At 51.5% G+C, this 24,542-nt stretch overlaps 7 protein-coding genes across 7 annotated transcripts; 5 read left to right on the forward strand and 2 right to left on the reverse strand.

Moving 5' to 3' along the window:
• Window positions 1-3,139: 3,139 nt before the first annotated feature.
• N7539_003113 (NDT80/PhoG-like DNA-binding family protein) lies at window positions 3,140-5,214 on the forward strand (the record flags this gene model as incomplete). Its single annotated transcript, XM_056932716.1, has 2 exons — window positions 3,140-3,288; window positions 3,519-5,214. The coding sequence occupies 2 exons, from the start codon at window positions 3,140-3,142 to the stop codon at window positions 5,212-5,214; spliced, it is 1,845 nt and encodes a 614-aa protein (XP_056792675.1).
• Window positions 5,215-6,702: 1,488 nt separating this feature from the next.
• N7539_003114 (cleavage/polyadenylation factor CFT1) lies at window positions 6,703-11,315 on the reverse strand (the record flags this gene model as incomplete). The annotated part of the gene is made up of 6 exons (XM_056932717.1): window positions 6,703-7,217; window positions 7,310-7,457; window positions 7,563-8,654; window positions 8,711-8,878; window positions 8,946-9,259; window positions 9,323-11,315. 6 exons carry the CDS (start codon window positions 11,313-11,315, stop codon window positions 6,703-6,705), a joined length of 4,230 nt encoding a protein of 1,409 aa, XP_056792676.1.
• A 425-nt stretch (window positions 11,316-11,740) lies between these two features.
• N7539_003115 (uncharacterized protein) lies at window positions 11,741-13,592 on the forward strand (the record flags this gene model as incomplete). The annotated part of the gene is made up of 3 exons (XM_056932718.1): window positions 11,741-12,290; window positions 12,343-13,350; window positions 13,423-13,592. The coding sequence occupies 3 exons, from the start codon at window positions 11,741-11,743 to the stop codon at window positions 13,590-13,592; spliced, it is 1,728 nt and encodes a 575-aa protein (XP_056792677.1).
• A 126-nt stretch (window positions 13,593-13,718) lies between these two features.
• On the forward strand, window positions 13,719-16,460 carry N7539_003116 (Atg14 domain-containing protein; the record flags this gene model as incomplete). The annotated part of the gene is made up of 4 exons (XM_056932719.1): window positions 13,719-13,755; window positions 14,495-14,561; window positions 14,872-15,476; window positions 15,532-16,460. The coding sequence occupies 4 exons, from the start codon at window positions 13,719-13,721 to the stop codon at window positions 16,458-16,460; spliced, it is 1,638 nt and encodes a 545-aa protein (XP_056792678.1).
• Window positions 16,461-17,121: 661 nt separating this feature from the next.
• On the forward strand, window positions 17,122-18,734 carry N7539_003117 (putative ZIP family zinc transporter; the record flags this gene model as incomplete). Its single annotated transcript, XM_056932720.1, has 2 exons — window positions 17,122-17,167; window positions 17,239-18,734. 2 exons carry the CDS (start codon window positions 17,122-17,124, stop codon window positions 18,732-18,734), a joined length of 1,542 nt encoding a protein of 513 aa, XP_056792679.1.
• A 574-nt stretch (window positions 18,735-19,308) lies between these two features.
• On the reverse strand, window positions 19,309-20,800 carry erg10B (acetyl-CoA C-acetyltransferase; the record flags this gene model as incomplete). The annotated part of the gene is made up of 5 exons (XM_056932721.1): window positions 19,309-19,827; window positions 19,913-20,435; window positions 20,477-20,552; window positions 20,628-20,677; window positions 20,736-20,800. The coding sequence occupies 5 exons, from the start codon at window positions 20,798-20,800 to the stop codon at window positions 19,309-19,311; spliced, it is 1,233 nt and encodes a 410-aa protein (XP_056792680.1).
• A 517-nt stretch (window positions 20,801-21,317) lies between these two features.
• Window positions 21,318-24,536, forward strand: N7539_003119 (U5 snRNP component Snu114, putative; the record flags this gene model as incomplete). Its single annotated transcript, XM_056932722.1, has 3 exons — window positions 21,318-21,337; window positions 21,412-23,864; window positions 23,974-24,536. 3 exons carry the CDS (start codon window positions 21,318-21,320, stop codon window positions 24,534-24,536), a joined length of 3,036 nt encoding a protein of 1,011 aa, XP_056792681.1.
• Window positions 24,537-24,542: the final 6 nt, after the last annotated feature.

A 24,542-nucleotide genomic window follows, 5' to 3' on the forward strand; every position in this document is an offset into this window, starting at 1 on the left:
CCCCACCGATTCCCGATCAAGAAAATGCCACCCGTTTTTTGCCTTGTCCGTCCGTGACTGACTCGAGCGACAGCATCTCACCGATGAATCAAAGGTGCAGGAGCAGTACTGAACTAGACACTAGACTATTGGTAATTTAGTACTCCTAGCTGAACGAGGTGAAATTCTTCCTGCAATCGTGTCGGCTGATTCGAGGGTGGCAGTCCTTGGTGCCGACCTTACGATTAGTCCCTCTGATCCCGCCGAATATGCAGGATGATGACAGATTGACCAGGGCTGAAGAATCGACGAGGTCGGGTCTGTATCTCCTGATCCACTTCTTGACTTCTTCACGAGTGTCTTTCCCTCCGAAATGTCATCATGATCATGCGGGACCGGGACTTGGCGATACTTTTTATTGTACCTTATCTTTGCTTTTTTTTTTTTTCTTTTTCAAATGCATTCTTGACTGATCCAGTCCCTCGCCTATGTGTGTAGATTGTAGTCATTGTATATCTGTACTTGTACAAGTTGAAAGAAAAAACATTGTACAATCACATACCTGACCTTGTATACATGTACACAATAGTGACAATACACACCTTTGCATCGATCGTCCTGGCCCCATCCGCTACCCGTCGATTTCTTGATGGTTGCCCACTTGCCGTGGTGTTCGAGATTCCGCCCCCTAATCCGGCCGGCTTTCTGGGCCTGACCTCGACAGGTGAGTCTCGGTCTGATGGATTCGTTCGTGACGAGAGATGATAGTCACCTCGTCCACAGTCCACAGTTCCCTACAGGACGAGCTCGTATCTGTGATCCCCATCGTGTTTACGATCGTCAGGGCCGGCAGATTGCCTCGACCAGCCCTTTCAACCTTGAGGGTCAGAAAGTGGGGAAATGATCTGAAGCACGTTCGTGTATGGCGCACCACGCAGAACTGAGATTATCTCTGTCTCTCTCCCTGCCTGTTATGAATGGGGGATTCGAGATGATTATCACTTTGGCAGATTGAGGAAGAATGGTGCTATTGAAGAAGGGTTGAAGAAGTGAATGATGATGGGGACATCCTTGGCAGACCTTTTGGAGCCTGGCAGATAGATACTGTATAAGTGTATACAATTATACTCTTTAATGTCACGTGAGAAAGTAACTCGCCATTCTTCAGATCATTTAAGAGTTTACAGTACATACCAGATACACAAGAAGTGATGCAGTTGCCTTTTGCTTCCCATTAAAGACCCCCTGCACGTCAGAATTCCCAGTCCAGAGTACGTGCGCAGTTGCGACCATCGAGCATGCATCTGGCTGGTTCCCGATTCCCCTTGGCTCTCCACAGTCAGGACCTGAATCCTTGGATCGTTAGATCAGTTCTTCGTTTCTAAAAACAAACTGCTATCTTGCCTCTTCAGAAGGTTTGCTTTGGGCCAATATGCACTCATCATCCTGGAACTGGACAGGACCAAAGTTCAGTGCCAGGATCCGTCGAATTGTACCAGCGTACCACGCGCCAACAAGCTCAGGTGGGCCGTCTTCGTCGAATCCATCGAAGCGACCGCCCCGGCTGGCCTTGCAAACCTTATCAAGTGCAGTACTGTACCTGTTTCGTACATCTCGGGCTCTTTTTGTCACTCTCGCATCCCGAGTGACCCACTCTGTGTCCAGTGACCCACTATCCACTGGGTCAGACCATCTTCCATCTCCCGATCCACTTTGCACGGTTCAACTACCTGGTGTACACGGTAGACTTGTATGTGGAGCAAGTCTTTCTAGTTTCCAGCAGCGCATAAAAGAAGCACTCGAGCGGACAGTATGCACTTGTGGGACGGGCTTGGTACGGTCCGCGGGCGTCCTGAACTCAAGACGCTCAACCAATCTTTTCCGGTGTCTCCTGATCGTTTCGAGGCTGATGGGGTCAAAGTCCAAACTTGATTTCGCAGACCACTTGGGGGATGTGTGGAATTGGACGGAGTAGGCTTAGTTCTGCTTTTACACTTGTCTATTATCACGGGACTGGAAATTGCTCGATTCTTGTTTTCTCTTCTTGTAGGACTATATACAGGATATTGTTGCTTGCGAACAATGGCATGATCTTCCACCTACAGTAGGACGCACTACAGAAGGCAACTTTATTCGATTACAGTATTACCGTGGTGTTTGGGACAACCCCATTCATGCCTTCGAGGTCGAGGCTACTACTAGGCTAGAGATACAATACATAGTACATACTGTGCTACATATACTGGTGTGTTAGCTGTAATTTGTAACATTGCACAAATGTACAATGTGGATGTACAGTACAGTACAGCTTGTTCTGATCTCGCATTGGCTGTTGGATGATTGGATACATTGGATAGATATGGATTACACTTTACAGTACGTAACTGTATGTAATGCATAGTGGACTCGCTGGATGACTGGACGGTGGGCACTGGGAACTGGAGACTGGAGTCTCCCGCGAGTCCTGCCTCGTCAATTACTTATTACAATGTAATAAGTACGTTACAAAAGTGAACTGATCATACGGTATCGTTTCGATGGGTCCTTGGGTCTTCCTCCGCAAAAAGAGACATCGCGGCTCCACTTTTCCCCGAATCCGTCAGCGCATCCGCAGCGCATTCCATCACGCCTGTTCGTCGCCGAACTCCATCTTGCAGGAAACTCGTGCGCTGCGTCTCGGGCCTTCTCGTTCGTTTCCTGCAATCTGCTTCCAGAACCCAGACAACCTTGATCATCTTCAAGATACTGTTCTCGTCCGTCGTGCACTCCTCCAAATCTCCCCCTTCCTCGCTCTTCCTTCTCGTTGTCCCACACCTATTCTACCTTAACTCGCGCGCCTCTCTCTCCCTCTCTCTCTTTTCCCAACTCTTCTACTCCGCCGCCCACCCTTCCCCCCCCCCCCCCCCCCCTCCTCTCTCTCTCTCTCTCACTCATTCACCCTCCTCCCACTGTTCCTCACCCTCTCCATACTCTTCGCTTCCCTCTGGCCGGCCCTACAGATCGCTCTGTCGCTCTTCTTTCGACCCTCTAGTACTCTCTTGGTGTGCGAATCCTGTCGTTTACGTCCCTCGGAGAAGCCAGCTCTATCGCCTCTATAGACTGTCGTCACGCTGTTCTTCCAATATCCTTGCGCATCATTTATAATCCCAGACCTCCCGCCATGGAGGGCTTCGATACCATGACCATGCCGCCCTTTCTGGCCAGTCCCCTCTCCCTCGGTAATCTGCAGGCCACCGATTATCTCAATGCCATGCCTGGTCTAGATCTTCCCGATCACCGGTCAAATTTCGACACCGAAACGTTCGTGAGGTAGGTGGTTTTTGTCTGACTAGCGAGGCCAGTCCTTGTGTTCGTACCTTGTCGTTTGCACAACATCGACCAGAGAACTTTCCCCCTCGGACGATCTTCATCTTTGACAGCCTCTTCGTTCCTTGCTTTCTACAATGCTCCAAAATCATTCACGTCGGCTAGATGGTGTGGAACAAGTCTTGCATCTGGGTCGTCAGAGCGCTGATACTTTCCCCATTTCCCTTCTACAGCGAGGACCTAGCTTTCAATCAGAATAGTCTGTCGCATTCAATAAAGCGCTTCTCTACCGGTTACGATGACCCGTTTAACGAGATGGTCACACCCTTCGATCCTGTACCCCAGGAACAGCAACAGGATTCATCCATCGACCACAATAATAAGTTGCTGAGCTTTTCGATCCCCGTCTACCATTTCACGCTGCTTGACTATTCCATGCGCCGCACCTCACTCTCGGTTTCGGCCCAATTACATGGCATGTTCTTCTTAGCCGAGTCGCCCTTCACAACCTCCCCATCTGAGAACCCTCCGCCTCAACTCGGTGCCGAATTGACTTGTTATCGCCGGAATCTCTTTCAGATCACCGGATCCGTCACTCTGCCCCGGGGAATGCGTTATATCATGACCGACCAGGGTGATCGTATCCCCATTCTTGCCCAAGAATTGACCGTGTCGGCGACGGAATCGGTGGAAGGAAATCCGGTGAAGATCATCTCTGTTCCGTGGAAGACCCCCGCTGCTGCTGCAGCGGCCGCCAACCCGGGGACCACGCTCGAGGACTCCATACCCAGTGGTGCGGCCAAAGTTGAGAAAGAGCCACCACCAATTCCGTTGGATATCATGGCTGGTCAGGATCTGGACACGGATTATGCGACCTTTCCTATCGCCTGGAAGCGGTTACAGTTCCGGGTCGCAACCGCGAACAACGGTCGACGAAAGGAATTGCAGCAGCATTTTGTTGTGCGGCTCAAGGTCGTCGCAACGTTATCCACAGGAGCAAAGATTGCCATCTCTGAGGTCCAGTCGGGACCCGTCATTGTTCGTGGCCGCAGTCCTCGCAACTTTCAGTCTCGAAAAGACCTCCCTCTCAGTGGCAGTGCCGCTGCTTCCCGTAAGAATCAAGCCAATGCTGCCGCTGCTGCTGCCGCTGCTCTCAACCGCACACCAACCAGTGAATCACTACCACGCCGAGCGAGTGTCACTCCAGCCAAGAACAAGGCGGGCTCGGCAACTGCTCACAGCAGTTCGCCCGAGACTTCCTCGGTGCCCCCTCCGTCCATGATACAACCACCCCCCACGCAACCGGCGGGTGATTGGACCCCGATCCCCCCTTCCAGCTCCAGCGCCGTCTTGCCTCGCCAGTCTCTGTACCCTCATTCCAGTCCAGAACAAATAACTCAGGTTGCCGACGCGCAGCGCCGCGTGAGCATGGCGACGACGGCAGCAGCATCTTCGGCGCCGATCAACTTGTCTCTCATGGATGACGACGCTGCAGGCAGCAGTCACGATACGGGGCTGCATCTCGGCCAAAAGATCTTGCCTCCCTACAATCCCAATGACATGTCTCGGCAAAGGTCCATCAGTATTGATCAATCTGCTGCCGCCCAACCTCCAGCAAAGATGCGCAAAACGTCCCATCCGATGTCACACCATTCCGCCCGCAGTGCCACGACGACATCCTCTGCTTCACTACCGCTGCTGGAAACCGCAAATCTTCCCCATCAATTTGTCTCCTCGTTACCTTTCCCCAACGAAGGCACAGATTTCCTGTATGAATACTTCCCGCTCGGACTGGATGATTGGCAAGCTCCCGTGGACGCTGTATATCGGCCTCATGTGGTTCACCACACGACTATGCCTGAGATGAAGCTTGTTGCAGGTGCTCGAGGCCGAAGTAAACGCTACTTTGCTGCCGAAGATGTTTTCTGAACAAGCTACGCCCAGGTTTTTTTTTTTTTTGTTCTTCTTTCTTCTTCGGTCCTATCTTTGCGTCGGCCCTTACACATCCCGATCCGGTCTCTTCACTCGACAGATCTTGTTATGAATGGACTAACGGCGAAATCGTACTTTATCATCATTCTTCAAAGGACGGGTTTTTCGACAACCTTTTCCCTTCTCTGAATCTTGCTGCGCTCCCTTGATAATCCTTGCCGACCAGGTGTCCTCTGCGGGTTACAATGTTCCGCAAAGATGGATTATTTTGCTATCATCCTACATTCTAACTCTTGGGGTTTCGCGAACGTTCTAGGTGTTTTTTTCTTTCCTTTATTTCCCCCACTTGATTTCCCCGCTGCAGGTTGGAAGCGAGGCGGTACTGGGTCCATTCCTTCTGTCAATGTCTTATAATGTATTTGCTTGCCCACTCCTTCGCGGACAAGCTTCTGCGGAGCGACTCGTCGGTCCGCGGAAATCTTTAACTACAGCTGGGCGTGTGGGCGTTTTTATGGTGCACTCGATTTGCGAAAAACGGGCGAGTGTAGCGGCGTTACTTGGTCATCTGGGCGGTTGAGGAGTCTCTCTCTTACTCTTGTCTTTTCCCCCATTCTCTTCATGTTTATGGGGGCTTTTGAAACCTTGCTTTTGTTTTGTCAAACGTCTGTCGGTGTTGGTGTTTTCTTTTTCTTTCTCTTTTCGACCATTGATCTCGTTGAACTTGTTAGCGGGTCGGAACGGGATCGTGAAAATCGAGCTATGCTCTTTTCTGTCTTGTGAGAGATACTGTTTTGATATGATGAGAAATTAACAGTACTTCTGTCTTACGTTGATGCTTTCGGGTTAGAAAGAGACCGTTTTAGTTCCTCTTCGAAAATACTGATACAGGACGTAGAACGCTTCTCTCCAGTTCGACAGGTTGAAGGAATCGACGTTCGATGTTCGACGTCCGGAGCTAATAATTCGTCCGTACTACCTTCCAAGCTTCTAGAGAAGATCGCTGTTCACCCGGTCTCACGGCTAGATACCTATTTTGCAGCATTTCGCCTCAGGGCTGTCCTTACTTCTGACTACTTCCCAGAGTTTCACCAGGGCCATGAGCGTGTTTCGGGCCCGGCGCGCCCATCTAGAAGGATTCGAATTCGAGATGACTGGAATTACCCAATGTACTGCTAATGATGATGGTCGTTGGGTAAGTACCTACTATGAGTTGGAAGGTGACGAGATGGGTCTCTAGATAAAATGGGCTTTTGGTGACGTTGGGGGCTCAGGATGATTCTCTAATGAACGATTCGGTAGCCGGATTTCGTTTTCTTCGAGAAATGTCTTTACTTCTACGCTTCGTTTTGTACACACGCTTTGTTTTTGGCCCGTTTCAATCTGATGAATGGTTTGATGCTTGATGCATGAATAGAGGTTTTTATTTCGGGGAGAAGGAGAGGGTGTGTCATGTTTCTCAGGATCCATGCTCGTGTACGTCACAAATCACAAATACCCCAGGCCGTCACCGCCGATACTCTCCAGATCCCCGCGGATCTCCCACTGCGTGGCTCCCACGCGTCCCGAGATCTCCGCCTGTCGCTGCTTTCCCAGATTCAGCCACTGGCGCAACAAGTTCCCGTCTACCATTCCTCGGCCGCCGGTCCCGTCGCTTTCGACGGCCCGGAAGGCACGCGGGTTCAACCCGCACGGATGTTCAATGGTGTTGGTGAGTTGGGACTGTAGCGCCGACAATCGTCGGTAGGATTCTTCGGAGACGCTGGTGATCAGGGCGAGAGAGCCGTTCTGCGAGGCGAGGAGGACTTGGTGCGTGGCGTGGGGGGAGGGGCTGTCCGAATCGATCATCATGTCGTTTTGGGATGAGGTGTCGATGTTCTGGTGGTGGTGGTCTTGTTCGCTGGGGACGGCGGTGCGTGGGAGGAGAATCATTTGCGTGGCGAAATTGCCTGTGTAGAACTTGCTGCGGTGTAGGAGGCGGTCGCCGTTGGAGGATTTGGGGTCTGGATGGTTGGGGGAGGAGGAGTTAGTGGTCGAAGGACATGCCTTTTTGGATGTGATCCGCCGACGGTGCGTGTTTCTGGAGTAATCGTACCTTCTGGGTCGTATTGCAGCACATGTAGATTGCAGTCGCTGTCGGCAACAAGGATGTACAACTTGTTGCCATCTGGTAGGAATTCGGCCGACACCACCTCCAAGTATTCGGGGTCTTTGCCAAACAAGCTCATTTTGTAAGGCTCCTCCTGGAAAAAAAAAACAAAAAGAAAAAAAAAAGAAAATTGTCAGTAAATCATCGTTCTCTCGATTTGAGTATGAACCACACAATTCGCCCGGAGGGGAAAACGTACCGAATAACCAGCAAACCATATCCCCTTGACTGCATCCCCCAAAAGACACATACCAGTGCCCTTCAACTCCTTCGCAACGGAGACATAGCACGACATGTCCATGAACGCAACGGGCAGTAAACTGCCATCTTCCTTGAGTCCTCGCACCATGCACTTTTGCCCTTGGGCTACAATGATAAAACCCTGGCCTCCGATTCCGGAAAGCGCGGTCACGGCTCCCTTGACACTCTCTTTTCCAACCAGCTTGAGCTTGCGCCCGGTCTCTGGCTTCTCGGGATCCGGCACCACATTGATCACATCAAAGACGTAGATACATCCGCGGGCTGGAATATCCTCGCCCTTGACTATTGCGGTGCCCACCACGATGAGATTCTTTCGCTCGTGCGTGTTCTCAGAGATCTCCATGTTCACATTCTGCACCGCCGTGATATGCTCCGCTGCCTCCAATGGATACTCGTCAATTACAGTCCACGTCTCTGGGTTGACCACTTTCACTGAGCTGTGTGGAACATGTGGACAGAAGGTGATTGCTTCGTTGCGCCATTCGGGATGAAGCTCATCGTTATCTGGCAGTTTGAACTCGGCATCGTGACTAGTCCCCACAACGTAGGTGTTGGATGTTGTCGAGAAGGTCAAGTGATCAATCTGCTCATCCAGCGAGATTTTGCGAAGGGGCCACGAGTAGTCGAACTGTGTGCCACAAGGTAATTGACAAGCTCGAATCTGACTCGCAGAGTCAACGTAGATGAAACCGTGATCACAGCCAGATCCAGCCGAGTCATGTCCACTCAACCATCGAATGAAATTGCCCCGTAGACGCACCAAGTGTGGGGAGCTGGCTGCGGTTCGCATCACAAACCCTGCAGACGCGCCCGGCAAAAAGACCGTGCTATAGCCCGACACGTTTGACAAGACGCGCAGGGGCTTTGACTGCTGCTGCATCTCTACGGTTGAAGCTGCGGCCGCAGCGGTGTCCGTGAGGTTATGATTCGTTTCTCGGTGGAAACGAAGGCTTTTAGACGACCCATCGCCGTTGCTGACGGTGTGAAAGACGGGCTTGTAATAGATAAGTTCGTCGGTTTCAGTGCGTACCTGTCCTAACGTCAGCAGCAGGAACTCGAGCAATTGAGGGGTAAAATGATGCCTACGATGAGATAAGGTGATCTGATCCACTGGTCACCCAAGTCGGCCACGAGGGCCTCTTTCAAGGGTTCGCGATTATTACTTCGCCGTGGCGCTTCGGAGGACAACACTGGCTGCAGGCAGTCCACGCCATCAATGACGTCGAGCATTTTCATGTCTGTCAGATTGAAAATCTGTCGTTTCCAATTAGCACGTGGTGTTACCGCAGCCTTAATGTATCTGATAGGGGGGGGCCCTTACAGAGAGCTTGGAATCAATACTCAAGAGGAACAGCAAAGTATTGGCCAAAACGTCATCGCTGCCGTGTTCACTGGGAGCCGCAAACACGTGGCTGTGGTCTTGATAGAGCCTGGCGGACCGCCATTTAGGCCCGGAGAGCTCGTCTGGAATTGAGACTGCATCCAGATCGCCACTCTCATCACATTGGAGAAGTAAGAGAGCGGCATCGTCACGGATAATTGCAAGATACGGATCGGTGAAGCTCGCTGTGATGGCAATTCTCTCCTCCTCGACGTCTTCATCCCAAAGCGGGTAAATTTGAGAAAGTCCGAGATCTGTTCCCAAAAGTCAGCCCCATCGACCAACCTGTCCGAACATTCATGTCTGGGATAGCTCACCAATATCATAGCTTCGAACCTCGCTTTGCAGGACTTGCACAAGTCGCGTGGAATCCGCTAGTGGGCCAATGTCGATCGTGAAGTCCTCGTTCGGATTGAATTCCGGTGCTTTAATAGGGTTCATATCTTTTCCATCGACTTCCAGAATCTCAGACACCTCTCGGTTATCTGCTGTCGGTTTTGACACAATGATAAAGTGACGAGATTGACCACTCTCCGAACCGTCAGCACTCGGCTGGCCGCTCTTTCTGCCTCGATGCAAAGTTGTCGACCAAACGCCTTCCGCGTCATCAATCTTGGTGTTCATTTTAACGCAGGGGTCAACCTCTCGCTTGATCACGACCAAAGAACCAGATCTGCCAGACCCCGACGCTCCAACCAGTTCCAAGTCTGCCAGCACGTCGTCTTCGCCCGAATCTTTCTCTTCTTGAGAACACGAAGCAGGCTTGCCGAGAGTCAGGTCGCGCAAAGGACCGATAGACGATAATCGGTCATTCAAATGGAAATGATAAAATTCGGACGTGGGGTTTGAAGAAGACGCTCTTGGATCGGGTGCTGTGGAGTAAAGATCGTCTTCATACACATCTTCATCATCCATCAGGTCATCATCAGACAGATCCTCGATCCCGGTTGAGACCTGCTTCTTCTTGGATAGTGCAGAGGAACGAGACCATCCAAGAAGCACAGAGTCTGCATCTTCACTACCGACGAATACATTCCCGTCTTCAAAGCATGCCGAACACGAAGCCGTTGACTTCACAATATGCTCTCCGGTTTGCCGGGGAAGGGCGTGGAGTTTCATGCCAGATACTGACCGACCATCAAGCTTGAACCGAATCAACGCCATGTCTCCGGAGGCTAGAATGAGTAGAAGGTCACTGCTATCGCCACCGAGACGTTCCACAACGCAGTTTTCCAGGCGAAGGGACAAATCCGATTGATCACTCATCGAGAAAGAGGACATCTGACGTGCAAACTCGTTGACTCCTATCGCGTTTGTCTTGCCGGCTTGGTCCACGTGGACAACCTCGTTATTACCAATGAGAAGAGCACCCCCCACGGGAGGTGGGAGTGCTACCACTTTGAACAAATCACTGGGAAGTTTTGAGACCGAAAGAAGCGATGTTGATGCCCGTTGCTCCAGGTCTAGGGTGAAAACACCATAGGTCATCACGTCTTTGCGCTCGTTGATCAATGCACTTGAAGTGGCCACCTGAGAGTACACGATTCCAAATGTAGGCTCTCGGTATTCATAGAGAAACGCCAGGCTGACAGGATGGAGCAAAGCAGGGTCGAAGGCTGTCAAAGGCAGCACAAATGAGGCAGCGTAGGGAGTTCCATAAGTAGCGCCACCGCGATGCTGTCCATCCACGTGGTTCGCAGCAGATCCTTGACCATCGCTCAAACGTTCTCCGTCAAGTTCTGGGTCGTAGTCGTCCATCACGAGATCATCTCCGGCTTGGTGAAATGGCAGAATTGCCAAGTTCCTGATTCCAAAATTGAACACGGCGCATCGACTACTGGGATCCACGCTGAGAGCACTACCGCAGTTGCTCAAGTCAGGTACCCATGGACTTCTCGTCAGGTCATCTCTCTCATAGTAGTGAATCGAGATGGTAGAGATACCATGACGCTCAGGATCCCATTCTATCAAGCTCAGCTTCGCGTTGCGGACAGCTAGCAGGATTGCTTCACCACCACTCTTGGAATTCAGAATCTTCACTCTACTCAGGTCTGTTACCGTCCCTGGCAGTGGGTATTCTTTCTCCAGGATAAGCTTGGTCCTCGTCAGATGAGAATCGGTTGCTGTTGGAGTTGTGAGGTGGGTCTCCGCATTTTCATTTTGTCGTGGAGTCGGTGATGAACGCAAAGAAAACACCTGCAACAGAGAGGATCGAACGACAATCAAATTGTTCGATGTCGCAGACAGAAATGGAACAGCCAGAGCGTGGGTCACCCCCGATGGAGGAAGCAGCTCGGTATAGCACTGCATATTCAAGGTCCCTTTTCCTCACGCTCGATGATAAAGAAAATTGAATTTAACCAGTAATTAGCCGGTTAGATGGAATTGTACGAAGCTCAAATTTTGGGCATCATATGTCAAAAGATTCAATACGCCTCATAAGGTAACACCATCGACAGCTTGCCCGGTTAAGAATCTCATAAACAACAATCCCTCAGAAACGCATCGCAGGGCGCGACAGCGATAATCCAAGCCGATATGAATCACGTGGTGATAACCGTATCGGGTTAGCCCATGACGACAGTCGCGTCGGATCTCCATTCCCAGGCGCCATCAAGCTTAACTTATGTTGTAAGCTCCCCTCTCATTTGTCTTGAGAAGCCTGGAAAAGATTGCTATTTAAATCGTCATTTTACTCTATGTGAGACAACCTCCAGCTTCACCGTGCCTTCAACATGGCGCTCCTTCAAACTTCGCTCATCTGGATTGTCTATGCCGTCGTGATAGCAGCCTTGCTCGCGATAGCATCAGTCTTCATCTACATTTACCAAACGCCACGGGATCGCTCCCCTTCTGTGACCGTAACTTGTATCTTTGCAATTACTTGCCTTCTAGCAACCGTCCTTTTACTCCCGGTGGATGTCGCACTAGTTTCGTCAACCACATCGTCCAAGCTTGGTCGTCGCAAGGACTGGGCCTCGCAAGATGCTGTCGATCACATCACTTATTCTTTGACAATCGTCTACTATACCTTGTACTCTGCAGATGCGCTTCTCTGTCTGTTGGTGTTGCCATTCACCTACTTCTGGTACGAGGAGTATGATGAGGTCGCGGCGGAAGCAGGTGAACAGACGCTAGGATCTCGCCTTTGGGGTGCCTTCAAGTACACCTTGTTTTTCATCGCTATCGTGGTGATCATTTTCCTGGTCGGTTTCTTTGCGCCTGTGTCGAGCGACAAAGGCAATAAGGATCTGGACTACTTCAAGCGACTGCTGACCGAGAATCGTGAGTTTATTTCGATTCAGGCACTGGGGGTCATATCTAACGTTGTTTGTAGATGGTGAGCGTGCATTGACGTTTGCTCTGGGTCTCTTGATCACTGTTGGCATTTGTCTTTATGTCCTGTATACCTCTGCAGGTCTCGCTCTGTTCCCTGTCAGCTTGATCAAAACTGCGCCCTCGGTTTCTAGCCCAATGCTGCAGGCAACCACCGCACAGCAGCTGGAACTGAACCAGGAGCGTCAGCGTCAGCTTGAGGGCCGTTGTGGCGGCAACCCTGACCTGTTGTCATCCAAGGATCGCAGAGAGCTTGACACTCTCACACGGGAGGAGAGGACCTTGATTCGACGTCAACGTCTGATCGAAGATGCGCATGGTGAAGGACGCAGTTGGCTGATACTCGCGTGGCATAAGATCGGAGCCGTCTTCCGTCCCTTCAAACTCCTGAGTGGGATTCTGCTTCTTTTGATAGCTGTCGTGGTTTGGGTGTCAATGCTCTTGACCTCGATCGACAAAGCCAAAAACTCAGTTTGCAAACACCGTTGTGGCTATATCCTCGGCCATATTAACGTGTTCAACCCCGTGAACTGGATTTTGGTCCTTTCTGCCAAGGTCTTCCCAGTGGATTACGCCATCTTCACGGCTCTCATCTTGCTTCTGTTCTGCAGTTCCGTGGTGGGAATTGCCGTGGTTGGTATCCGTTTCCTGTGGATTCGCATTTTCCAAATCCGCAAAGGTCATACGTCCCCGCAGGCTCTCCTTTTAGCGACTGCTATGCTGATGCTTATCATCCTGGCCCTCAACTACTCTGTCTCGATGGTCGTTGCCCCTGGATATGCCACATATGGTCCCCAGACTTTCTGTGATCGCACTCCCAGCTCACCCGGTGAGCAACCTGATTGCACTAATAGCATGGATCTTATCAAGCCATGTTCCGAGCTTGCGGAAAATCCAGCAGCTCGCTCGGTATGCACACCCAGTGTGGCCAGCACGTTCCTGAATCGGGTGACTATTAACTTCCCATTCTTTGGCGTGGTGTTCTTCTGGGCTCAATTCGTCTTCCTCGGTACGTTAAACCCACACCTGAAGTTTCCCATCATTTTGAGAGATGTCAAACGCTGACTAGCCACATTAACAGGTGTCTATCTCATTGTCTTCATGACCACTCTCTTCCGGGCACCCAAGCTTGATGAGCAACAACTTGATGAAGATGCTGAGGAAGCGGAAGAGGAGGGTCTTCTGGCTAGTACTGGCAGACGATTTGGAGCTACTTGGCAAGACATCACTGGGAGAGCTAATCGCACCTGATGATTCCGTACCATGGCTTTGATCACTCACCAGAGCTGCCGCCCATGGCCACCACGCACAAACTTGCCATGTTTCCCTGGACTGTAAGGCTAATATACGATTTATGTGTTGTTGATTTTATCCATGATGACAATTAAACATGAGTCGATTAAGACGCCGGTGCGTATGCGAAGTAAGACAGAGATAATGTATGAAATGAATGGCATCGACTGGTCTGCTAATACGCCCACTCACGCATGCGCTGGGCCCAGGCAGATCAGGACGTCATTCTGGCGAGCATAGTTTCAAACCCTCATCTGCTCGTTGAGCAAGGCCAAAGCACTCTGGAAAGCCTTCACAACGTCCGCGTCTGAGGTGGCGATGACTTGTTAGCTCGCTGATTCCTTAAGCCATGATGAGTGGGAAGCATACAATGTTTCTTCTTGCTCTCCAGGCCCACTTCAGAATTTTGCACATGCTGCATTTGCGTCTTAAATCTGTACAGAGTTAATGAGATGTTACAACACTATCAGCACCCGGTGGTCCAGACTCAATTTGAACTAACCGCTTCAAAGCACGTTTCTCGTCTTGTATGATAGTTGTCTGGGACCATGTTGAGAAAATCTGTGTTCGAATAAGTAAAAGTCGCTCATCAACCACACGGTATATCAATGACCGAACCTCAAGCAATTTCGCCGTCTCGGCACGCAAGTTATCTTCAGCGTGACTGTGCTCGTCCATCGCTTCCATGTACCTGTCTTGTAGTTCTTCCCAGTTGCAGTCTTCGAGCCCTCGAGTCAGCTGAACAGTGAGGGTAAAATCATCATTTTTAGAGGACGACTGCACTGAACCAAAGCTGTGTTGACCATGCGAGTCCACCGTGGAGGATGGCGGCGTTGCTTTTTTTGGGCTTCCCTGTCGAGACATTGTCAAAGACGCTGCCTCCGGCCAGGGCGTGCTCAAAGATGGTTCAAGCAAGATCGTCGGACGGTGAGCCTTCGACTTTGATCGGACTACCAAAAACTGTCGCTAGTGGCTTGAGATAAGGTTGCTTTCACATGTTTTGACATTGCCCACTGTGGAGATCATCTGGACCGCTCCAAAGCGGGAGGCTCGTCAGGTGACGACATTGCAACAGGCGGATTCCCGACAACCGCAGTTCTTTAGAACAACACTCCCTTCGTCTATGGTCATCGGTGGCAGCTCTGGTAGCTTCCTCGACACACCATGGAAGCACTGCTTTTGTCGCATCACCTTATACACTTTCTTCACCCTCTGCGATGAGCTGTTTCGTATGCAGTTCAGCCCACTCCCGCCAGCCGTTCCTGTGCCCGACATGTGCCCGCAACCAACTATATCCCCTCCGCCTCGAGAATGCCAAGATTATTTTGGAGAAAGAGCGCCTTGGACGTGAGATAGAGGCTTCAGTCTCTATAGAGAGCGCGTCCCCATCAAGCTCAGTACCCGAGCAAGCTCACCTACGGCAGACTGGAAAGTCGCCGGCTTGGACATTACAAACGGTGTCCGGTCTCCAGGCATCTTCGTCCGCCAGAAAGGACGATCTCAGGCGGCAGATTGAAGTCTTGAAACAAGAGATCAATACTAAGAGGAGAGACATCTCGGAGCGTCGAGCGGTCTTATCCCGGAGACGTTCCGACGCTGAATCGGCGCAATACGAACTGGCAGAGCGGGAGGCTTCCGTCTTGACTGGCCTTCAGAACACGATCAAGAGGACGGAGCACCTGTGGCATACTCTTCACAGCAAGACTGCAGAGGCACGTATATATCTCTGTCGCGAAGCAGCCCACTTGTACGGTCTGAGACAGCGGACCTCGAGGAAGAGTGACGGCCAACACAACTACATGCTTGGAGGTCTGGGTGTTATTGACCTGAAAGACATGAATGGTATGCCAGACTCATGGTGCATCTGCGAGCGATGTATTGCTAACAATTCTTATAGGAGCGAATCCTGCGCAACTATCCACCTCTCTCTCCAACGTTGCCCGTCTTCTGGTTCTTGTCTCTCACTACCTCTCTTTGAGACTTCCCGCGGAGATTACTCTTCCTCATCGCAATCACCCTACTACTACCATCTACACTCTTGCCGCCTCGTATTCTTCTCGAAATCTCTCTGAGGGGTTTGCAAATGCCAACTTCGCCTCATACAGCCCCGCGGGATCCAGAACCGAGCTCCGTACTCACTCTCGTCCTAGACCCCTTTTCATTGACACGCCTCTTCCTCGACTGGCCAAGGAAGATCCTGGCGCGTATGCTTTGTTCTTAGAAGGGGTCTCACTCCTCGCTTGGGATGCTGCCTGGCTGTGCAGGACCCAAGGAATCAACCTCAATCTCGACTCATGGGAGGATATCTGCAATATTGGGAAGGGAATGTGGCAGCTGCTTGTCGCCCCGCCCGCGCAAGCATCCACTTTGATGCGAGCCTTTGCTGGCCGAGATACGCAAAAAATGAAGCTCAATAAAGACTCACCGCAAACGACAATTCAACGCCACAAATCCTTTCCTATGCTCGGCCATTATTCTCATGGTACGGCTCACTCGTTCCTCGCGGCATCCGAGGGAGTGGACTTCATGCGGACGTGGAAGCTGCCCACGCCGACTAAGATTGCGGACAAGCTGAAGGCTACGCTGCTGGGGGAAATGGCGAGCGCTGAATGGGAGATGTTAGATGAGAAGGAGTGGTTCGAGGGACCTGTGGACGACAACAAACAAAAGCAACTTGACTCGCAAGATTTAACCAGCCATCCTTCCACCTCTACTGCCACACCTAGCGAGAGCGATGCAGCAAATCCCCCGGCCTCTACGCCGACGACAGAGGAGCCTCGCCGACCGAAGGGAACAAGTGGCTGGACAAAACTGAACAATCGATGATTCAAGCACATATAAAGCCTACATTGATCTTGTGCCATGACGAACAGAGGCCATACTACTCAATACCATACTATTAGAGGGCTCTCGGTGCTGTAGGCTCAGCTGTGTCCTGCATGGCTCTCTTCTTGGTTCTGCCTCTCATTGTGAGGGACTAGCACAACCTTGTCGGCGATCTAATGAAGATCGTCATACATAGCCCCGTATTAGCGATTGATCTATGTTGTTCTTTTCCTTTGTCAATAGTAGCCGATACTCTCCAGCCACATACTCATTGCTGTTAAAGCACAGGTCACTTTCATACTAGCAGACTGATGAATATCAGATATTGGCCCCTATACTTTCAAAGTACCGCACCCGGCGTTACTAAGCCGAGATAATGACGGGAGTGTAGGGGGGAGGCTCGGCCCAGGCTGCTGTTCCCGGCCTGGCGGATCAAAAGCATCCTCGTGGTCCGCCGAACGCCGACCGAATTTACCCAGAGAAAAACATGAGCTTCGGACAATAGCAGCCTGCCTTCACCACTTGGGACGAGCATTCATACTGTAAAATCTGATTTTAGCGTGTCTGGTCTCTTTGATTCAAGCTTTCTGCGCTCGCCAGTGACAGCTTGCGCTGGTGATGCGATCTGGACCGAGCGGTTTTCGATTCTCCCGATTCAAAGATGCAGAATGCCCACACGTGGCAGGACACAGGCCTAGGGTCAATAGGTCAGTGACTTACTCTTCAGATTGCATGAAATCTGTTCAATGGCATCAGGACTCACATTCTGTGGTTGCAGACCTCAAGCGAGCTCTCTCTGCTATATCCGACATCCCTGAATCATTATTGCGGGCAGAGCTGCAGCGACGGAATGACATTCGATCCTCAGATCCGACCAACGGGGCTTCCACCTGTGGCTCAGGGAAGCGAGGCGATTATAATACCGGTCTCCATGTCATGGCCCTATTCTTAATCCTGGGATTGAGTACATTCGGTGAGTCGCAGCCTAGACCTCAACGGGGATGCCCTGACCGTTCCGGACTCCTCCTCAAATGCTCCTTTACTGTTTCAAAACGCATGCTAACGTATGTTATCTATAATCTTGCAGCTTGCTCATTCCCCGTCCTTGCACGCCGGTTTCCTGGTCTTCCAATTCCGCGTCGGTTCCTTTTCATTTCGAGGCACTTTGGCACGGGCGTTTTGATTGCGACAGCCTTCGTCCATCTCCTTCCTACTGCGTTTGTCTCATTGACCGATCCGTGTCTGCCGCGATTTTGGAGCCGGACATATCGCGCTATGGCGGGCTTTGTGGCCATGGTCTCCGTGTTTGCGGTGGTATTGGTAGAGATGTTCTTCGCAATGAAAGGCGCGGGCCATGTGCACGGAACGGATTATGATACGCTGATGGGGGATAACAACGGCCGCGATTCAATGGATGACTTTCAGAATAACGAGTCCAGCTATGGACACTTGGGAGCCAGGAGTCCATCGGGCAATGTGTTCATGGAAAGTCTTCGGCAGAGCGATGATCGCGGCGGTGCTGAAAGGACTTCGGGCTCTTCACACGAACTGTTTCGCTCCTCTTTGAGTGCTGCGCGGCCTAAACCTAAAAGGGAGCAAATTGATGACGACGAGGATCTAGATGATGACATCGAGGGTCTTGATCCCTACGCCGACGACATCCCAATCAATGGCCAAGCACAACAATCCATGAACTCTCGCAACCGTCACCACACATCAGGGGGCGACCTTACTTTCCAAACCCACGATGAGATGGGCTCACCGCTGCAAAACCCCCAGCGCCAGCTCTTACAATGTCTACTCCTCGAAGCAGGCATTCTGTTCCACAGTATCTTCATCGGAATGGCCCTCAGTGTCGCCACAGGCACATCATTCGTGGTCCTTCTCATCGCTATCAGCTTCCACCAGACCTTCGAAGGCTTTGCGCTAGGCTCACGTATCGCTGGACTCATCCCCGACCTCTTCTCACCCTCATCTCCAAAACCGTGGCTCATGTGCCTGGCCTACGGAACAACCACCCCAATCGGCCAGGCCATCGGACTAGTCCTACACAATCTTTACGACCCTGCTAGTGCGACGGGCCTGCTGATGGTGGGAATCACCAATGCAATTAGTAGCGGGTTACTGCTTTTTGCCGGGCTGGTCGAGTTGTTGGCGGAGGACTTTTTGAGCGAGTCGAGCTATGCTACCTTGAAGGGCAGGAGGCGTGTCGAGGCTTGTATTTCGGTCGCTTGTGGGGCGCTTCTTATGGCCTTTGTGGGCGCATTTGCATGATTGAATTGTGATGATATTGATTTTAGAGGTTATGTACATTTTGAGCCGGCTCTCGTGGAGCAGTATTTTGAAGAAAGGAATGAACTGAATTAGATATGTGTATCAGTGCACTGGTAATCCCTAACTTAAAGGTATCATTGGCAGTGGAAGAAATTGCAATTCGAGAGACATTCGCAGTCAGCATCCATCATGCGCTGATGAGACGAACCGCAATTTCCACTACCTCGGGCATAGGTACCTACTACCTACCACCTAGTGAGCTGAAAATTGGAACTCCAACGTGAGGTGCGAGTTATCCACGTGCATTTTCGTCTCCGCATGTCTCGGGAGACGCCGACTTACATTGATCCACCTGGATCATCTTGTCAAAATTTACGACAGTGCGTTGGTCATGGAATATATTTTTGAAAATTTTGAATTTGAAATTAATACCCGTCAGCTATGACGGGAGGCTTAAAGCTATATCTGTTTTGGTATATGAATTGAGCGATCACACTGTTTCAGGGTGCCACCCACAAAGTCTTTCAGCACTTTGATAGTCATGTCATGTCGGTTCGTCATAAAAAAGCAATGCTTAGAAGAGAGACTCAAGCACCAAGGCGCTGGCACCGCCACCGCCATTGCAGATGCCAACGCAGCCGAGCTTGCCTCCGTTGGCCTTCAGGACACCAAGCAGAGTGGAGACAATACGAGCGCCGCTGGCACCGAGTGGGTGACCGATAGCGACGGCACCGCCGTGGATGTTGACTTTCTCCTCGGACAGACCCAGCAGCTTCATGTTGGCGAGAGCGACAACACTGAAGGCCTCGTTGATCTCAAAGGCATCGATGGAGTCCTGAGTCACGCCAGCGTGCTTCAGAGCCTTGGGAATCGCCAGAGCAGGCGCAGTAGTGAACTTGCTGGGCTTGTGCGCCGCCTCACCCCAGCCCAGGATCTTGGCAATGGGCTTGAGACCGAGCTCCTTGACCTTGGCCTCGGAGACCAGGACAACGGCGGCAGCGCCATCGTTGAGAGGAGAGGAATTTGGAGCAGTGACGGTACCGGTACCGGGGATGAAAGCGGGCTTCATGGCGCGGAGCTTGTCTGGGTTGAGCTGAGGGACCGTGAGTCAGTAAATTATGTCGTCTCGACTCAAATGCTCTTGTGAGGTAGGAGCCATGAAAAGCATAGTGACTTACGTTCTTGGGCTCGTCATCCTGAGAAACAGTCACACCGGGCTTGCCACGGAAGCCAGGGATCTCAATGGGAGCAATCTCGTAGTTGAAGGCACCGGCCTTCTGAGCGGCCTGGGCCTTCTGGTAGGTGCGGATGGCATACTCATCCTGCTGCTCACGGTTGAACCCGTGGTCCTGAGCACACTCCTCGGCGGCAAAGCCCATGAGCTCTTGCTTGCCGTAGGCATCCTGGAGGCCATCCTTCATGATTCCGTCGACCATTGTCTGGTTGCCGTACTTGGCACCGCCACGCAGAGTGGGCAAGTAGTGAGGAGTGTTGGACATGGACTCAGCACCACCGGCGACAACAATGTCGGCGTTACCAGTCATGATTGTCTGGGCTCCGAGAATAATAGCCTTCAGGCCCGAGGCGCAGACCTTGTTGACGGTAGTGCAGACGGTGGACTCCTGGAGCCCGGCGTGAATGGCACATTGACGAGCGGGGTTCTGACCAACACTGAACGTGGCATCCATGTTAGCTTCTGTTCTGCATCCTGGTTACATCAAACACATATGACTTGGACCTACCTAGCAGACAGGACATTTCCGAAGAAAACCTCCTCAACATCGGAAGCATTGATACCCTCGGCCCGCTCAACCGCCGCTAATTGTTTCCACTACAGTCAGTCTCAATTGTTCCAAAGTGAAGAAGGTCTTGCAGTAAGTTCGTAATACATACCTTTGATGGCATGAGCACCAAGCTGAGGGGCAGCAAGGCTTGACAGGGAGCTATACAGTTGTGTCAGTTTGACCGCCAGAATAAGAAGTTTATGGGGGGTAGCTTTACCCAAGGAACGAGCCCACTGGAGTACGGGCCGTTGAGACAATGTAAACTGGAGGAAGAGAAGACATTTTGTTGCAAGGGTATAACAGGAATCAAAAGAAGAAAGTAGTGAGAGAGGGTATCAATCGATCACAGAGGGAAGAGTGAGCGTAAAGGGGCGATGGGCCTTGACATATAAATAAAGGCAAAGTGGGGAGTGAGGAGCTGTACGGTGTAGGCACGAGTACTTTGAGTACTTCGTTGTTATCTGGCGGGTACCTCGACCGGTCGCCGAGATGGAAACCGTGCCAAGTACCTCCCGCAGCTGCTCGCGACTCCTGCACCAGCAGAGCGGGTACCATTAGTGCTGCCGCTCTGTACTTCTGTAGTCCGCACTCAGCAGTCCGTCCGCAACCCGCAGTTTGCCAGTTGGTGAACAGCTTGTTTTTGGATTTTCACCGCTTTTGATATTGCCGTCCGCGACAGACCGGACCCACCGAAAGTTGCAAGCCGTTCCACGCTCCGCCGTCACGCCAGTTGCTTGGGGATTCTGCCACTGATCAATTTTCTCTGATCTTGTCATAAATTCACACAGACTGGCCCATCATGGATGACCTATATGATGAGTAAGATTCTCTTCCATATATTTAACAACACAATCACGTCCAGTTCAACGCTAATCGAAGCTTTTTTTTCGCAGGTTCGGTAATTACATCGGTGAAGCCGAGTCCGATGAGGAGCAGCAGGAGCAGGTCCCTCAGGCTTTCAAGTTCGATGAAGCCTTTGAAGATGATGAAGAAGAGTCGGTGGTCAATGACCAGCAGTTAATGGAAGTTGATGGTAAGATCTGTTCGCGTTCGCCGGAGATGAAAGTTCGCGACGGCAGGTTGAGCCCCAATGTGCTAATTTGCGCCTGGCATACAGATGGTCCTTCAAATGCGGTCATCCTCCATGAAGATAAGCAATACTATCCCAGCGCACAGCAAGTATATGGTGAAGATGTCGAGACTATGGTCCAAGAAGAAGATGCGCAGCCGCTGTCCGAGCCGATAATTGCGCCAGTCACCAAGAAGAAATTTGCGATTGCGGAGACAGAGCTTCCTCCCGTCTATTACTCGCGAGAGTTTATGTCAGATCTGCTCAACTTCCCGGATCAAATACGAAACGTTGCTGTGGTGGGCCACTTGCACCATGGCAAGACAGCGTTCATGGACATGTTGGTCCGACAAACACACGACTTGTCCGCGCGATTGGAGAAACGCCAAGGCAAGCGCAAGGAAGAGCAACTGCGTTACACCGACATTCACTTCTTGGAACGTGAGAGAGGTGTCTCCATCAAGGCCGCGCCAATGAGTTTGGTGCTCCAAGGAACCAAGGGAAAGTCTCACCTGGTCAACATTATTGATACCCCAGGCCACGTGAACTTTGTGGATGAAGTTGCTTCATCAATCCGCCTGGTGGATGGTGTCGTTTTGGTGGTGGATGTTGTGGAAGGCGTACAAGCGAATACGGAGCAGATCGTCAAGCATGCTGTTTTGGAGGATCTTCCACTGACGTTGGTGGTGAACAAGATGGATAGGCTCATTCTGGAACTCAAACTTCCACCCAATGACGCCTACTTCAAGCTCAAGCATGTGATTGAAGAAGTTAACACTCTTATTGAAAGCATTGTTCCTGGTCAGGGTGAACGGCGACGTTTGAGCCCGGAGAAGGGCAACGTCGCATTTGCTTCAAGCTCTATGAATTGGTGCTTCACTCTCGAGTCATTTGCTCGTATGTACGCCGATACGTATCCCAAACTGGATTCCGCCGAGTTCGCAGCCCGCCTCTGGGGCGACATCTTCTACAACCCCCGGAGTCGCAAGTTCACCCGCAAAGGCGTCGAGGAAAACTCAAAGCGTGCCTTTGTGAAATTCATCTTGGAGCCTATCTACAAGCTCTATTCGCACACAATCAGTGAAAGTCCAGAAGACTTGAAGCGGACGTTGGCTAGTGTGGGTGTCCATCTGAAACCATCTCAACTAAAGACCGACGCAGCTGAGCTGCTCAGACTGGTGTGCGATCAGTTCTTTGGAGCTCCCACCGGATTTGTGGATATGATTGTGCAGCACGTGCCTTCACCCGTGGACGGCTCTCAAAGATTGTTGGAACGATACTACACCGGTCCGACGGACACTAAGGTTGCCGCGTCCATGTCTAACTGTGATTCGGATGGACCATTGGTTGTTCATGTTACCAAACTCTTCGGTACTGTCGATGCCAGCGGGTTCAACTCTTTCGGTCGTATTCTGAGTGGTACCGCTCGGCCTGGGCAACAGGTTCGTGTTCTGGGAGAGGGATACACCCCGGACGATGAAGAGGACATGGTGATTGCGACTATTTCGGATACGTGGATTGCAAACACATGCTACAATATCTCTACCGATGGCGTGCCGGCCGGTAACTGGGTCCTGTTGGGCGGCGTTGATAATTCCATCGTGAAGACGGCCACGCTTGTGGCTCTAAAGTTGGAAGATGACGAAGAACCATACATTTTCCGTCCTATTCGTCATATGACGGAGTCCGTCTTCAAGGTGGCGGTGGAGCCTGTGAACCCCTCTGAGCTTCCCAAGATGCTGGATGGATTGAGGAAGGTCAACAAAAGTTATCCACTCATTTCAACAAAGGTTGAGGAATCTGGTGAGCACATTGTTTTGGGAACGGGCGAACTTTACATGGACTGCGTTCTTCATGACCTTCGGCGATTATATTCAGAGATGGAAATCAAGGTTTCCGATCCGGTCACGCGCTTCTGCGAGACCGTGGTTGAGACCTCGGCCATCATGTGTTACTCCATCACGCCAAACAAGAAAAACAAGATCACCATGATCGCTGAACCGCTCGACGACGGGATCGCTGAGGATATTGAGAGCGGGAAAGTCAGCATCAAGGACCCCATCCGTAAGGTGGCACGCTATTTCGAAGATAATTACGACTGGGACAAGCTTGCAGCTCGAAGCATTTGGGCCTTTGGTCCGGAGGAAATGGGTCCCAATATCTTGCAAGACGATACGTTACCTTCGCAGGTGGATAAGAAGCTTCTTGGAACTGTCCGAGACTCGATCACGCAGGGCTTCAGCTGGGGCACGAGAGAGGGTCCCCTATGTGAAGAACGTGAGTTGAACTCCATCCCTCCCTTGAACGTTCCGTATTTGCAGGAACCTTTGTGCATGTTTTTTTTTCTTTGTGAAGTCCGCTCGCATACTAACTGGCCTTGTCGCAGCTATTCGAAACACCAAATTCCGACTTACTGATGTATCCCTTGCGGATCAAGCCATTTACCGTGGCGGTGGCCAAATCATTCCCACTGCCCGTCGGGCCGTTTACTCTTCCTTCCTGATGGCTTCCCCTCGATTGATGGAACCCATCTACGCCTGCACGATGACCGGTCCCGCCGACGCCGTGGCCTCGGTCTACACCGTCCTCTCCCGCCGCCGTGGTCACGTCCTGTCCGACGGGCCCATTGCCGGTACTCCGCTCTACTCGGTCCGCGGCTTGATCCCCGTGATCGACTCCTTCGGCTTTGAGACCGACTTGCGCATCCACACTCAAGGCCAGGCTATGGTGAGTCTCGTGTTTGACAAGTGGAGCGTCGTCCCCGGGGATCCCCTGGATCGGGACGTGAAGCTGAAGCCTCTGGAGGTGGCTAGTGCCATGGCCACCGCGCGGGACTTTGTACTGAAGACTCGGCGTCGCAAGGGTCTGGCGGAAGATGTCACCGTCAGCAAATTCCTGGAACCTGAGTTGTGGAAGGGTCTGCAAGAGAGTGGTGTTCTGGATTCATAATAATGA

The sequence above is a fragment of the Penicillium diatomitis genome (assembly GCF_028827545.1).
Source record: "Penicillium diatomitis strain IBT 30728 chromosome Unknown utg000003l_segment0_segment0, whole genome shotgun sequence".
Lineage (NCBI taxonomy): Eukaryota > Fungi > Ascomycota > Eurotiomycetes > Eurotiales > Aspergillaceae > Penicillium > Penicillium diatomitis.